This window comes from Mustela erminea, chromosome 2 (assembly GCF_009829155.1).
Source record: "Mustela erminea isolate mMusErm1 chromosome 2, mMusErm1.Pri, whole genome shotgun sequence".
NCBI lineage: Eukaryota > Metazoa > Chordata > Mammalia > Carnivora > Mustelidae > Mustela > Mustela erminea.
In genome coordinates, this window is record NC_045615.1 from 21,653,433 (window position 1) to 21,669,117 (window position 15,685).

Consider the following 15,685-nt stretch of genomic DNA (forward strand, 5'->3'; position numbering starts at 1 on the left):
TTTCCTGCACCCTTTGTTGAAAAGACTATCTTTTGCCCTTTGGATATTCTTTCCTGCTTTGTTGAAGATTAATTGGCCATATAATTGTCGGTTTATTTCTGGGTTTTCTCTATTACTCCATTGATCTGCGTGCCTATACCATACTTTTTGATTATTACAGCTTTGTAATAAAACTTGGAGTCTGGAATAGTAATGCCACTAGCTTTGCTTTTCTTTTTCAAGACTGCTTTGGCTATTCAGGGTCTTTTGTGGTTCCACACTAATTTTAGGATTGTCTGTTCTAGATCTGTGAAAAATGCTGTTGGTATTTTGATAGGGATTTCATTGAATCTGTAGATTAGTTTGGGTAAGTGTAGACATTTTAACAATAGTTTTTCTTCTAATTCATGAGCATGAAATATCTTTACATTTTGCAGTATTTTTTTTTTTTATTCCCTTGTTTGGCACTCTGAGTTCTTTGGATTGAGGTCTCTGAAGTTCATTTAATTTTGAGGAATTGTTGTTTTTTCTTTAAGTATCCCTTCCTCTCAATTTATTTCTTCTTTTGGGGCCTCGATGTTGGCAATTTCACTTTCATTCTATATTACAAAGCTCTAAATATCTGAATTTTTGTGCTTGTTGAGTTTGCTATCCTAGCTTTCTTTGTGCTCTAGAAATTGTATAATTCTGTCATAAAGGAGGATTTTGTGTGTATACTCATGGTTGTGGTGAGTAGGAATCTCCTTCTCTCTCCTTCTGTTTTCTCCTCCCTCTCTGGCTCTTGCCTCAACCTAAGTGCTTTGGTTGGGAGCTAGGTCTTATTATTCCTGCTAATAAATCACATCCTGTTGGGTGGGAGGGTTAGGCATGTCAAATCTAGTTTCCCAGGCAAGTGGGGAACTCAGTCATAGATTTCAGGCCTCCATTTAGTGTGGAGAGTCCTCCCAGCCCCCAGTTCCACATGGAGAGCCTAGCTCTAGCCACCTGCCCCATGCATGGTGGATTATAGGTGTATTGTATTTGGGACACCTCAGGATTTTTAAATGTCTGTCTGGTTCTGCTGATTTCCACAGGTCATGGAGCCAGTAGTCCTTCAGTTTATGCTCCCACTGACCTCTGAAATTGTGTTCCCTTTGTTTCACAGATAAGTTTAACAAAAATTAGAGTACAGTTATATCTTTTTATTTATTTATTTTTTAAATATTATTTTATCATTTTGTTGTTGGTGGTGGTGGTGACAGCGTATGTGGGAGGGTAGGGTGGGTTTCCACTTAAAATTTCATTGCTCTCTTGAGTGGAAATTTCCTGACCAGCCTTTATTATGTAAGTGTTACCGTGGTGTTTTAAGTGTAGTTACTTTGCTCTTAGCAAATGCTTCTTTGACCCTAGTGATGAACTGTTTGATATTTAGAAGTACCTATGATTTTCCTGACCTGACAGGGGGCATATGTGTGGGTCAGTGGAGCGGCAGCAGTGGTCTCATTAGAATGAAGTTCAGTTAGTACGCTGGATCCTTTCTCTGCATTTTTCTTTCCCTTTCTTCTGTTCCACTTTCCTTTTCTTCCCTGACTCCTTAACAGTTAAGAAATACATTTGTGAGGAAGACGAGAAGGAAATGCATGAAATGGAAGGGAAACCTCAAAGCCTTGTTCCCTCCGATCATGTAAGAAGCTCTTCTTACATGAAATGACCAGAAATAAATGGGGAGAATCATTTGTCATCATCCGAACAAGAAAGTTCGCCTACTAGAGTAAAAGTCTGTCTGTCTATTAAAATTAAAGAGATAGAACGTCCTTTGCATTATTAGATATGGTAGAACTATGAAGTTCTTGTTTTGTCTTCTTGCTCTGATTTTCTGCCAGTCTTTGAAGTTTCAGTCTATCATGAAAATAAAACACTGCTCATGTCCTCAGAGTCATTAAAAAAAGTCAGACTCAATAGTGAAATGTAGTAGCCATCACAAAAGTCATGTCCTCTTGGATGCTTTTTTGCCCAAGGTTTATGAAAATGTATGCCTGTGAGAGAATCCTAAATATTTGCAGAATCACACTTCTTCTTTGTATTTATCATACTAAGCATAGCAGCAATCACCACCACAACCACCACCACTACCAATACTCTTGCTTGAAGGAGAAGCTTCCTCCTTGCATCTGAGGCTTCTCCAGGGTTCTCTTACATTCCCACATCATTTTCTTTGTGTCCATTTAGTGCCGTGACTTCAGTTCTACCTGACACTCAACTCAAAACAACTGTCCCCCACCTCTTTGCTGAGCTCAGGGATTGTATAACCAGCTCTCCTCTGGGTACTTTCACCTGGACATTTTATTGACACCCGTGGCTCAAGATGTCTACAACTGGTCTTATTATCTCCCACACGCAATTTGTTCCTTGCTTTTTATTCCCTATTTCAATTAATAGTTCTACCATTTGCCTTGTTGCCTAAGCCAAGAACTTGAGGGTCATCTTAGGTTCCTCTCTCCCCCTTCACCTTTATGCACAGAGTCCTAGTGTCTATACTACTGAACATCTAGCGTCTGTTCTACTGAATATCTCTTGAATGCATTCTCTGGATCTTGTCACTTGAGTGCTTCACCCCCCACACTAACTTCCGAATGCTTATGGAACCAAGTCAGGCACTCTAATGTTTATATATCATTTCACTTTGTACCCTTACTCTCCACCTTTGACCTTATTCTCCAGCCAAATCCAACTATCCAAGGCTCTGGAAACTGCCGCGTTCTCTCTTGTTTCTATGCTTTCAACCATGATAGTGCTGTATCAGGGATTCTTCCCTTGCAAGTTTGGTAATAATTTCTTCCTTTTCCTGTTACCTGCCTCCTATGTCTTTCTCCCTCCACCACTGGCAGGTTTGGAAACTTATTTCTCTGGATCTCAAAGCTGCTTGATACAATCATAGTATGACTGACGCCACCTTCTACTGTTTGTCTTTACCTTACTGCCCTTGGTACTGTACTGTGAGCACTTTCGAGTTAGGGACTGATTCTTCACCTTTATAACTCCACAGCCATGATGTCTCTTGTATGTTAAGTAGAGGCTTAGTAAACATTTGTTGATTGATAAAGAAGATGAGAGGTATTTGTGGTTTGAAAGGGGAGAGGATGTTAATCAGAAGCTGTGTGCAGATTCTGTAACAATAGTTTGAGGGTTATAGATTTTTTTTTTTCCTCCTCCTCAGTTCCTAGAGGCACGGGCTTTCCATATTCATAATATTTCATGTGGCAGTGAGTCCATGGTATTTCCTGAAGGTTCTTGGTTTGTTTGGTCCTGCATTGTGTCCTTTAAGGATTACCAAGACTGAGTTCTGGTCTCTACCCTCAAAAAATGTATAATGGAAATGGGGAATTAAAAGCAGGTCATGAAACCATTAGATGATAGCGAATGCAAACTTGCTTGCTGCCTCTCATTGTGAGAAAGGAGAGAAGGGGCAGAACAGGCAGCTGGCAGGTGCTTTATGGAGAAGGTGGGAATGGAGCTGGATGCTGTGAAGAAGTCATTTTCTCTTCTGGGTTGTGGTAGTTCTATTTCTAGTGAGTTTCTTCTCTGGGAGTCTGTTCATAATGAAAGTTCTTCGGCACCATTTCTGCTCACTTACCGAAACAACCTTGTTACTCACAGGTGATTTGTCTGTCTGTAGGTGCCTGTTAAAGGGTAACACCTACAGGAAGAGGTTGTGTGACACTCGAAAGAAATGGAAGGTGAGAAACAATGAGAGTATCCGACTTTAATTCTCAAGTACAAATCAGTTTCGTAGGCTTTAAAATCTTAAATCCAGAAATCATTTGGATATGGAGGTTTTTTGGAAAAAGTTTTATTATTTTCATACTAGTTAAAAAGCCCTAGTTTGATTTGGGGGAACTAAAGTTTCAGAAATGGTTGTAAGTATTTAATGTTTTATGTGCCTGGGGTGTTCTGTGCCCATTTCCTTGAATTCAGTGATTCTCAAGTAGATAAGCTCAGTCCGGAACAGTGAAGGAGAAAGGAAATCTGTCTGCCTAGAAAGTAGGGAGAGGTATCTCTTCATTTGATCAGTTTGTATAAACACACTCCCTTCTACCAATATTCTTTTCACTGGAGGGGTTCAGATCGCTCCTGTTTGGCTGGATAGGAGAGAGAAATTCTCATAATAGAATGTGATTTAATTTGTTGGATGACCGTTTGTGCTGTGTCAGTCTGCTGGGGAAAAGGATTTGAGGCCTTGTGGATGAGCTAGTGTATCCGGTTGTCAGAACATCTCAGGCATCTTTTGGAAGTAACGTTGGACCCTTGCTTTCCACTTCCCTGAAGTTGCTTCTCATTGAAAGGCTTTTCCTTGTAGGAATGAGTCAGGAAATATCTGGCCCCAGACTCTCATTTGCTCTTTTTGCTATGTCATGCCCTGCCCTAGAGACAGGGCATGAGGCCCAGAGAGCAGAGGGCCAGGATCCAGCCTGCCGAAGCCAGGAAGCTGCCTGTGTCTGACTCACTGTTGAGGTGATCCTGTTCTGCTTCGGAGCTGATCATATTTTGCTACTTCTAGCCAAGCCCCGATTTGGCAGCGATCGCATACATACGTGTTCAGGAGCTCCCAGGGGGGCTGGAGCTCCAGCCCTTATTCTTGGGCATATTCACAGAACAGAACTGGATGCATGCCAACTCTCCAGACACAGGAGAAGTAGCTTTCGTTTCAGAGTGGACTGTAGCCCAGAATGAAGATAAAGCAGAGGGAAATCATAGTGGCCTATCAGTGGGTTATGGTTTATTTTCCTGAAAGGTGCCCCGTGTATTTGGGGCTGAGTTACTCCAATTAGCTAAACACTATTGCGGTGAAGGGCTGTGGAAAAGTGACTTCACCGAAAGAGGAATCATGCAATACTCTAGATTGCATATTTGCAGATGGGCACTGAGCAAGGCTTTACAGGGACACTGAGGCCACCGAGAAGACCTGCCCACAGAGGTTGCCTTCATCTCTGATTGCGGCTTCTCTCTCACCTTCCCCCGATGACAACACACTTAAGGAAAGAAAAAGCTCAGAAAATGCTCGCTTACCAGAATCCTCTGCCCACAGTCGTCCCGGTAGTTCTTCCTAACTATCCCCATAAAGAATTCCTTTTTCCAGCCATCACCACCATCTGTAACTCCTACTTTCCTGAATTCAACTTTTCTAGAGCTCCATTTCTAAGATTCTTTCTCATAGCCTGAGTTGTAAGCTGGGTCAGAGTTAAATAAGAACTGTCTAGTACAATCAATTTTCAAGGTTAGCATCTTGGGATCTAGCTTAATCAGAGCCCAGAATTTCTCTTGTGCTTCATTATTAGTAGAACTGAAATCCATCCGTGATGGTTTTCTGGGAGCAAGTTCCTTGCTCTTCCTGGCGTTCATGCGTACTCTCTTTCTAGGACCTGGGACTAAAGGACTAAGGGAAAATGAAGGTTTGATCGGCTGGAAGCTGTTTGGCTTGGGTATGGTCCTCCAGCTCTGCTCCAGTGGCAGATTCTGGATCTACTGTTGGGACCTCTCATCTATGAAATCAAGGTCAAATCGGTGCCTCTTGATAGAATATTGCTACTTCTACAAGGCCCCCTGAGGCAGTTAATATTTTAATGGGGACTGTGAATGTGAATGTAGCCGGGTGGCCCCAGCTCTGATAGGTGCTGTTCTAGGACTTTATGGTCGGTGGTAGAGACCAGTTGAGGAAAACATCTGCTTTTGTGAACTCTCTTCTCCATCTTCTCCATTTCTTCACCCCAGCCTGTAATATGTACAGATGATACTAAATGCATTCCATAAAATGGTCCTCTGTGAATGAATAAATCATGTCACCTATTTAAAAAATGCCTTTTAGTTTTGGTTTAAAGTCCTCCCTGCAGTCACCGCAGGGGCCTGATTCTTCTATAACATCTTCCCTAATGTTCACAGGGAAATGGAAGTTTCCCTGTGTCTGGGATTTTAATAAATTGTACTATTAAATTGTAATCCAAGATACCAGCTCAGAAGACAAGATCCCTTTAGAGTTGCTGAATTTATTATGCACTAAGTGGTGACTGGCAATGTCTGAAAGAAGCATCCGGTGACTAGAAAGAGAGAGATTGGCCATGTTGGGGTTGGTGTACTGCTCTGAATTGTTCTTGGAGTTATCACTGATTTATAACTGTGTTCCTTAGAGATTAGGAAATCACTGTGGCCACCACTAAAGCTCTCATCTTCCATTGGTTCTGATTTTGATTATTGTGTTTTCTTATGGGGAAAACACCCCTCACTGTGTATCATCTGTGATTTAGTTTAAGCATCTTTGGTTAAAAACAAAAAAAAAACTTTAAAGAGAGGACACCCAAAAAATTTCAGGGTGAATTATAAGTGTAATCTTGTATTTAATTTGATTTGAGTAATCAAATGATGCCATTTAATTGTTAGTGGAGTTCTTTTTTCCCTTTTGAGTACGTGTTTGGAAGTTTATGCTATTTTTTTTTTCTTCCTTAGGTGACAGTGTTAACCTTCCTAAGGCAGACACCACAGCTGGGAATCTAGATTCACTTTCCTCTCCATCTCCCACAACTGCAGCTGTCCCTGGGCCTCTTGGACCAGACAAAAACCACCTCGCAGATGGGAGCAGCTTCGGGGACTGGGCATCCTCTGTGTAAGTAACTATGCTGCTCTTTGGTGCTGAGGAAGGAGGGCTGTGACCCTCATTTTGAAGTTCACATGGCAAGTGGATACTAAAGTGTTAGGTCTGAGGATCTCTGCTCTCTGGTCAGTGGGATGCTTAAGGAAAGATCGCTCATAAGGAAGCTGTTCTTGAAAGCATCTCTGTATTCCCAATGTGGAAAAGTGGACGGGTGCTCTTTCAAATCTGTTTTGAATTTAATTTGTGGCAGTTTTGGGTTGCATGAAGGAAATTTGTTATTGTTCTACTCAGACACTCAGGATGTTTTCTCACTAGTAATGCAAACTTTTAGACATAGGAGAATGCATGCATTGGGATCTATACGTAGACTCTTGAAACTCTGTAGAATGATATTTTAGTTGTTTGAATTTTCAAGAGCTTTGTGCTAGGGTTCTCTGTCTTCTCCATAACACCCTGCATACTTGACAACTGATGGATGAAATACCTGATTTTATCTTCTCAGTTTGGATGTGCAGATCAGCTCGGGTATATCAGGACAAATAATACTAATACAAACAATATCATGGACATGATCTGACTACATGTTTGTCTTTCTGCACTGACCAAGCTGTGAAATAAATGCAGATTGGTGGTGGTTTGGGACATCCAAAGAGAATCAAATTTCAAACAAATGCTTGGAGAACAACAACAACAAAGGAACCCTACTAATAATTACATGCCCTTATTTGATTAGTCAATCAAATTACATCCAAAAATACATTTATAATTTAGGCTAAGAATATTTGGGTGTCTTGTCTTCAAAGTTAAAAAAAATTTTTTTTTTTTTAAATCAAAATTGCCTAAAATAAGTCCTAGATAATGATGTCATCCAACCCTAACTGGGCATTCTTGGGACTTTAAATGGAATTGGAAAGCATCCCTCCCATTACTTGGCTTTTTATAGTTACTGCTGGATTCACATGAAATCATTATGAACTTAATTAAGTATTAAAAGAGGCTGGGAGAATTTTGGTATGCTAAAATTTGGGGGTGACCTAAAGACTGAAAATCTAACTGAAACTGCAAGTGAAACTCAAAACATGGAAACATTCTCCAGATGAGCTCTTTTTCCCCAAGATTGTAATAAATGTATATTCATGTGCTGGAGACTGTGTATTGTGGACTTAAATTGCATATTACTCAAACATGCTTGTCACTTTTATTATTCTTTTTCTAGATTAAAAATTCTCTTTTCACTTTAGTACTCCAAGCACCAGTGACAGTGGTTACATAGGAACCAAGAATCTAATCCTGGGCACTCTGGGGGTAGAATTTGCATGGGTGCATGTGGGTGCCTGTGTGTGTGTTAAAGCAAAAAACAGATTTCTGATTACTTCTTTCAGTAAGCGTGTATCACAGTGGGGAGCTAGTTCAGTTAGTCCTGCCTCTTCCAGAGTGGTTCTGTAGGAATGTGACATTATGAACCATGATATAGCCAATGCTCAATTCGTAGCACGTTCATGCCTGAAACATGAAGGGCTTGATATTTTTGGTCATAAATCAAGCGAGGAGTGAATTCCCCAGCTTCCTATTCATACTGATTTTAAAATGTCATGGAAAGCACTCCAACACTGAGAGGCCAAAAAGGGAGAGGAGAAAATAAGTTGTTGAAGTGAATCTGGAAAGGAGATTTGCGTTACAATGTGGACTTTCTCCTACTTCAAGAATTGGGTTTTTTTTCCCCCCCATGTAATGGATAAAATGCATGGATATTTCTCTTAATTATATAGAGTGTTTCTTGTGTATCTTTTGAAGGGTTTACTTGTAAGCGTATTTCAATCCAAATTTATCATGAAGTCAGGAGTGTGTCCCAAGCTTGAGCACTCACCAAGATCACCTGGAGGGCTTGTAAAGCCCCCACTGCTGGCCCCTTGCCCCCCAGAGTGACCCTGAGGCTTGAGGGGCTGCCTCCAAGTATGCATCTCTAACAGAATGCCAGGTGATACAGACAACTGCCCCTCTTGGCCCCCTGGAGCCCGGCATGTGTGGATTGTGAACAGCTTCCCCAAGGAGGAGTGTCATTAGGATGAGTGATCTCTCTTCTTGCCTCCCCTTCTCCCCAGCTCTTCTGGGATGGTGTGTTTGCTGTCTTGAAGTTCCCCTGGCTGGTTCCCCATACTTTGATTTGCTGTGCCTGAAATATTTCCCCCTTTCTTTGCTCATGGCGATCTGACCTATCTTTAGGGCCTAATTTAGTTTCCACTTTCAGGAAGCTTTCTCTAGTGCTGTAGTCTATAGGAAGATTCTCAATATCTTTCTGTCTATACCCGATGCTGGACATGGGGAAAATATTGCCTTCTAGTATTAGGTGATGTTTACCTTTTACTGTTAGTCGATATTTAAGTGGTGTATGCGTATGTGTATCTGTATATTCATATCAAAGTCTCTGTCTGCCTGTCTGCCTATCTCTGTATTTTAGTCCGTTCAGGCCGTGATAACACAAAAACTTTGAGTGGCGTATAAATGGCAGAAATTTATTTCTCACAGTTCTGGAGGTTAGATTTCCAAGATTAGGATGTCCTCATGCCAGGTTCTGGTGAGAGGCTGCTTCTGATTTACAGAGTGCTGCCTTTGTCATTCTCTTAAAGACCCCTAATTCCATTCGTGAGGACTATTGTCAGGACCTCACTGAATCCTAATGACTTTCCAAAGACCCCACTTCCTAACAGCATCGCACAGAAGGGTGTAGAGTTTCAACACAGACATTTGGAAGGACGCAAACTTTCAGTCCCTAACAGTGTCTTTTTCTCACTCTAAGATAGGTTATAAAATTATTGATGATACAAATTGGGTTTTATAACTCTGTGAATTTTTCGTGATCTTGACATAGTTCTTAGAATGGGAAATAAAATATTATGTATTTATAAAAATACCTCCCTCTTGGTAATCTCATTTCTTTCCGTATATCACTGAATGTCTGTTAAGCAACTGTGGTTTGTTTCTGGTCCATCTGCCTCCTTTCTTTTAAAGATGAATGAGTCTTCCTCCAGGAATTTCACGGAATTAATCTCACCATTTTCTCTTTATAACATTTTTTTCTTTGCTTCCTTAGCATCTGTAAATGTGGTTTTCATTGTGTGGTGTTTTGTTTGTGTGTTTTTTAATTCATGATCTCTGCACGCAAGCTGTACAGTATTGAATATGAGTAGTTTCTGAGTAAATACTGATTAAAATTCCTTTTAATGAAACCAAAATTGCTGTGGTGTCATTAAATCCTCTATCTAGGGCTTTAAGAAAGGAGGCAGTGCCTGGGCTGCCTGGTTTTACTCCAGGGTAGTGATTCTCCATTCCAAAACTTACACTTGCTTTATCTCATGTCCCGAAACACGGACAAATGTATGTGGATCACATAGGACCCCAGTAGCTCTACCGCACAGAAATGCTGTGACCCTAGCCACTGGAAAGCAAATTTGCAGGGGAAAGCCTATAGCAGCCGAGATTCAGATAGAGGCAGTGTGTAAATACAGCTGTAGCCTCTGACAGGTAGGAAACAATACAGCAGAATTGGATTTCTTGGGTTTCTGCTGATGTTTATGACTTGTGGGTATTATTCATTGCAGTCAATCAATCAGGAGCTATTACTTACCTGTACACTCAGTAAGGTGATGGGTGACTTCATTGCCAGTGAAGAATTGCTAGCTCAGTCTCCTTGGAGGACATTACATCATAGGTCAAGGTATTTCGGATGTTCCGAAGTCATTTTTTTTTTTCCCCCAATAAAGTGGTTTTCTCTAAACAGATTTTCTTCAATTGTAAATGATGGAACAGGTTCTTGGCAAGTAATCCTTTTAGGTTCCCTGTCACAAAAAAAAGAAAAAAGAAAGAAAAAAAATCTCTTTTAAGAAATACCCGCCATTGCCATCTGCTTCCTCTATAGGTTTCAAATGAAAAGGGCCACCCCGATTCTTGCCAGCCCATCTCCACCTCCAAGATGGCAGCATCATAGCATATGTCTGTGTGGTTGGGAATGTTGGTATCCCAAGGTACAACTGACCCTGTGCTCTGGTGGGCCGGGACGGTGGTAGATCTTTCTGTCTCATATGATGAGAAGCTTGGCTTAGTTTATCCTGAATATTAAGCAAGTCCTGACCTATGTTTGCTGCCCAGAGCTGCTTTGTGCAACAGATTCATGCCTACCCGGACTTGATGCTAGCTGCTTGCAGTCTTTAGATTGTAGACTCCCATTCTCATTTGCAGCCTTGTGCTGCAGGTCACCCGTAGACCCTGTATGCGCTCACTGGTAACCAGTTGTATGCTTATCAGTGAAATAACTCGCTTCCTTTAAATTGGGCAGTTTGAGGTTATCCATAAACAGCTACTTGGCATTTTAAATTACTTGACTGTTGGTTCCATGATTGCTTTTTAGGAAAAGTTGATGAACACATTTTGCTGGGAGCCCTTCAAGTTTGATTTGTGGCTTAGTGTACCACAACAAACCATGAGTGATTTGTCTGAAGTTCAGAAAATTAATCATCTTTAACATTTTTAAACAGATTTCTGTGAAATTTGGCACACACTTAGAAATTAGAAGATAGCAGTCATATGGAAGCTCTGTCTTCACCTCCTTGTTTCATCTCCTTTTCTTTCCTTTCCTTTTTGCATCTTCTCCACCCCCTCAGGGAGACTTCCTCTCAATTTTACTGCTCCCCACCCTTCTTGGCCAGGGGCAGTCAGTTCACCCTAGAAATTGGGATCTTATATTTTCCCCCTCTCTTATTATGCTTATTGTTTAAAAAGAAAATAGTAAATTTACCTCTTAAAAGTTCCATCCACATCATTGCATATGGCAAGATTTCGGGTTTTTTGATGGCTGCGTTATATTCCTGTGTGTGTGTACACCACATATTCCTTGTCCATTCATTTATTGGTGGACATCTGGTCTCTTTCCATAGTTTGACTATTGTGGACATTGCTGCTATAAACATTTGGGTGCAGGTGCCCCTCAGATCACTACATTGTATCTTTAGGGTAAATACCAAGTAGTGCAATTGCTCAGTCATAGGGTAGCTCTATTTTCAACTTCTTGAGGAACCTCCATACTGTTTTCCAGAGTGGCTTCATGAGCTTGCATTCCCACCAACAGTGTAGGAGGGTTCCCCTTTCTCTGCATCCTCTCCAATATCTGTCGTTCTCACTGTGGTTTTGATTTGTATTTCTCTGGTGCAGAGCGATGCTGAGCACTTTTTCATGTGTCTGTTGGCCATTTGGATGTCTTCTTTGCAGAAATGCCTATTCGTGTCTTCTGCCCATTTCTTGATTGGATTATTTGTTCTTTGGGTTTTGAGTTTGACAAGTTCTTTATAGATTTTAGATACTAACCCTTTATCTGATATATCATTCATGAATATCTTCTCCCATTCTGTCAGTTATCTTTTTGTTTTGTTGACTGTTTCCTTTGCTGTACAAAAGCTTTTAAATTGATGAAGTCCCAGTAGTTCATTTTTGCCCTTGCTTCCCTTGCCTTTGGGGATGTTTCTAGGAAGAAGTTGCTGCAGCCAAGGTGAAAGAGGTTGCTGTCTGTGTTCTCAAGGATTTTGATGGATTCCTGTCTGATGTATAGGTCTTTCATCCATTTTGAGTCTATTTTTGTGTGTTGTGTAAGGAAATGGTCCAGTTTCATTCTTCTGCATGTGGGTATTTTCCCAACACCATTTGTTGAAGAGACTATCTTTTTTCCATTGGACATTCTTTCCTACTTCATTGAAGATTAATTGACCATAGAGTTGAGAGTCCATTCCTGGGCTCTCTATTCTGTTGCATTGATCTATGATCTATGTGTCTGTTTCTGTGCCGGGTTTTGGACACAGTTTCTGTCCTGGCTCTTTCCTTGAATCTTCTCTCCAGCTCTGTGAAGAGCTGGCTGCTTAGCATCCTCACGACTTTCCATACCATCCTGTGTGTCTTGCTAGGGCATTTTTAGTATTTGTATTATATACTTAGATTCGCATGTGGTTTAATTCACATCTTCCCTTGTGCTATAATTGAAGGTTCCAAAATTCGAAGGTTTGATTTCCAGTTCAGAATGTTGATAGTTCATGTAACTTTAAAGCCCCATAATGGAAAGTTGACTTTCTAAAATTAAGACTGTCAAAATTTTGTTGTAGCTTTTCTCCCGCTTAACTCAAAGAACCAATTATGTCTTCTCATGATTTTATGTTTCGTTGGTTTTTGTTTTTATGATTTATTATTCGCTGTGCTTGCATTGGTTGGTACGGTCTTTAAATCAAAATGAAGGCAAGGACCTCCTGAGTCCTCTGTAAAGTGGAAGATTGCTTACACTGGTGTAGCGTTCCCAGGGGAATTCTACCAAACATTTAAAGAAGAACTAATTCCTATTCCCCTGAAACTGTTCCAAAAAATAGAAATGGAAGGAAAACTTCCAAACTCATTTTATGAGGCCAGCATCACCTTGATCCCAAAACCAAAGGATCCCATCAAAAAAGAGAGCTACAGACCAATATCCTTGAACTCAGATGCGAAAATTCTCACCAAAATACTAGCCAACAGGATTCAACAGTGTATTAAAAGGATTATACACTGGTGTAGCATTGAGTGTAGAATCAGACTTGGCTTTGTATCCACATTCTGCTTCTGAAAACCTTGGAGGCCTTATGTAAATTATCTAAACAAACCAGGGCTTAGCAAGATTGCCTGTGAAAGGGGAATCACCACATCTGCCCTTCCAGATTGTGAGGTTTCAAGGTATAACATCTAATATAGCCCAGTCACTGCTCCCTTGGGAACGCCAGTTGGCCGCCTGTCTGGATTGCTTCCCTCTGAGAACCAAATTTGATATTCTTAGCTTAAGTTGACCTGCCTTCCTGGTTCATCAGTTCCATAATCTCCTTACCATATAGTGCAGGGAAATAACCTCTCTGGTCCTGGGGACCAGGAAGCCTGAGAGGTTGGTCCAGGAGGACTCCGCTCGGGGATCCTCTTCTTGCCTCTCTGTGTAGGAACGTCCTTTATAGAACCCTGTAAGATTAGGGCCTTTGGTTATTGCATTACCAAGGCATGGGGTACCCACTGGCACCAGACCAATCTGTAAATTATTCTGAGCAGTATGGATAGCTTACCTATTAGAACAGATAACCCATAAAATCAGCTTGGTAAGTAACTGAGCTTTTTCTTAGCAAAGTAATGCTGCACCCCTTGTGAGCTGTGCTTGGTAGGCCTTGTGTTCTATGTTCAGGCTTCACACCGGGTGGCAGCTGTTTTCCACATACGAATTGAGCTGGTAGAAACATTTCTGTTAGTTATCCCGTAAGACCTCGGTGCTGAGACCTCTAATGCCCCATCATTTTCTGAAATGAAGCTTCAGTTCCTTTTCTGTTCAGCGAGCAAGCTAAAGTGCAACCCTCTTACCTCATTCCAGTGATCATCTGGAAGGAAGAAAAATGGGACTCAGGGAACAATCTTTGAGTGAAAGATGGGTCAGAGATATAATTTGAAGGCAATTCTTTTATAGTGAAACCCAAGAAAATGATCAGCTCTGGAGTGAACTTCGTAATCTGTAGGATGACTAGGTGGTGGCATCCTTTCTCCTTAAGGAGGGAAACCCCCAGGAGCCTCAGCGTCTCACAGCAGGAGGGGGGACCGCGTGTTCACCGTGGCTGGGTCCAGCTTGAAAAGGCTGTGTTTCAGCTGTGCTCCAGAGATTTCCTGTGGGGCTCTTTGTCCTCTCCCCGCCTGCCCCCCTCCTGCCAAAGACTTTTTTCCTCAAGGGTGATCAAGTTACTGCTTTTATGTGCTGATTTGATACATGGTTGGTGCTCATGAGCAGCTGGTGAGGAGCATTTCTGCTGCAGGTAGGCCCTGGGCGTTTGCAGATGGACTTCTGGCACATACTGGGGGCCCCATGCCACAAAGCCAGTGTCGGCGGACTTGGGGAGCAGGGGCTTCTCAGGCCCAGGGGAATTTGCCATCATTGTCATCTCCCCCAATGCTCCACTCGGAACTGGATTCTCATCTGCTCCCTCTAGTGCTGGGGTCAGCACACTGTGGCCCACTTCTGCCTGTCTGTATACATAAAGTTTTATTGGCGTACAGCCACCCAGTCATTGACCTGGTCTCTGGCCCAGTTATTGACATTGTCTCTGGTGGCAGAGGGGAGGAGCTGGGAAACCAGGCATACGGCCTGCAAACACTGAAGTGTTTAGTGTCTGGTCCGTTCCAGACAGTTTGCTGACCTCGATCTCCTCTATAAATAAAACAAATTTTTTTGGAAAAAACACCTTTCTCACAACCCACTTTCAACAAGTGAGGCTAATTGCCTTAAGGTGGACAGTGTAGGTGATTTTTAAACATAATTGTTATGAATCTTTTCTTGTCGTTGAACCAAGCAAAAGGATTCCTTGTGGCTTTTGAATGTCTTCAAGTGGTGTGATCCTAATTTCAAAAGGTCTTTAGTGTTTGAGTGAATAAAGAGTTATATGGGGCTTTTTTTTTTTTTTTACAACCTATTGTTTAAAAGTTTTATTTGAAATAGTTGTAGATTTACTGAAAGGCTACAAAGACACTATAAAGGCTTCTTCTAAACCCATCAACCAGCTTCCCCTGTTGTTAGCATCTTAACACAGAATCATGGCAGTTTTATCAAAAATAAGAAATTCACATTGGTACAATACTGTTAACTATAGACTTGATTTGGATTTCACTAGTTCTTCCACTCATGCCCTTTTCTTCCAGGATCCATTCCAGGATACAGTATGGCATTCACGGCATTCAGTGACTTTTTTTTTTTTCTTTTTTTAATGATGACATCCACCGAATATCTCCAATTTTTTCTGTTTGATAGAGTTTAGATATTGTCTTTGGGTAAAGAAAAATGACTTGTTTGGGATTATGTTACCGTGGAAGGCAGAGGTGACCTTTGACTCCCAAGGCCCTAAGGCTCGTAATCAGAGCTTCACTTACGAAGTGTTGAGTGAGCCAGTGAGCACCTGTCACTGCAGGGTGCCTCACACCAACACCCCACTGAAGCCATACAGCCACTTGTGAAGCCTTTTGTTTTCGTTAAGGAAACTGAGACCAGGGAGTTTATTC

At 41.4% G+C, this 15,685-nt stretch overlaps 1 protein-coding gene across 1 annotated transcript in view; it reads left to right on the plus strand.

The window, feature by feature from the left end:
* The window catches only part of ARHGAP10 (Rho GTPase activating protein 10), a 319,494-nt gene that overhangs the window by 286,564 nt on the left and 17,245 nt on the right, over positions 1 to 15,685 (plus strand). Inside the window, exon 20 of the mRNA XM_032330629.1 lies at positions 6,457 to 6,613. Within this exon, the coding sequence (XP_032186520.1) occupies positions 6,457 to 6,613 (157 nt within the window). The remainder of the gene's footprint in view (positions 1 to 6,456; positions 6,614 to 15,685) is intronic.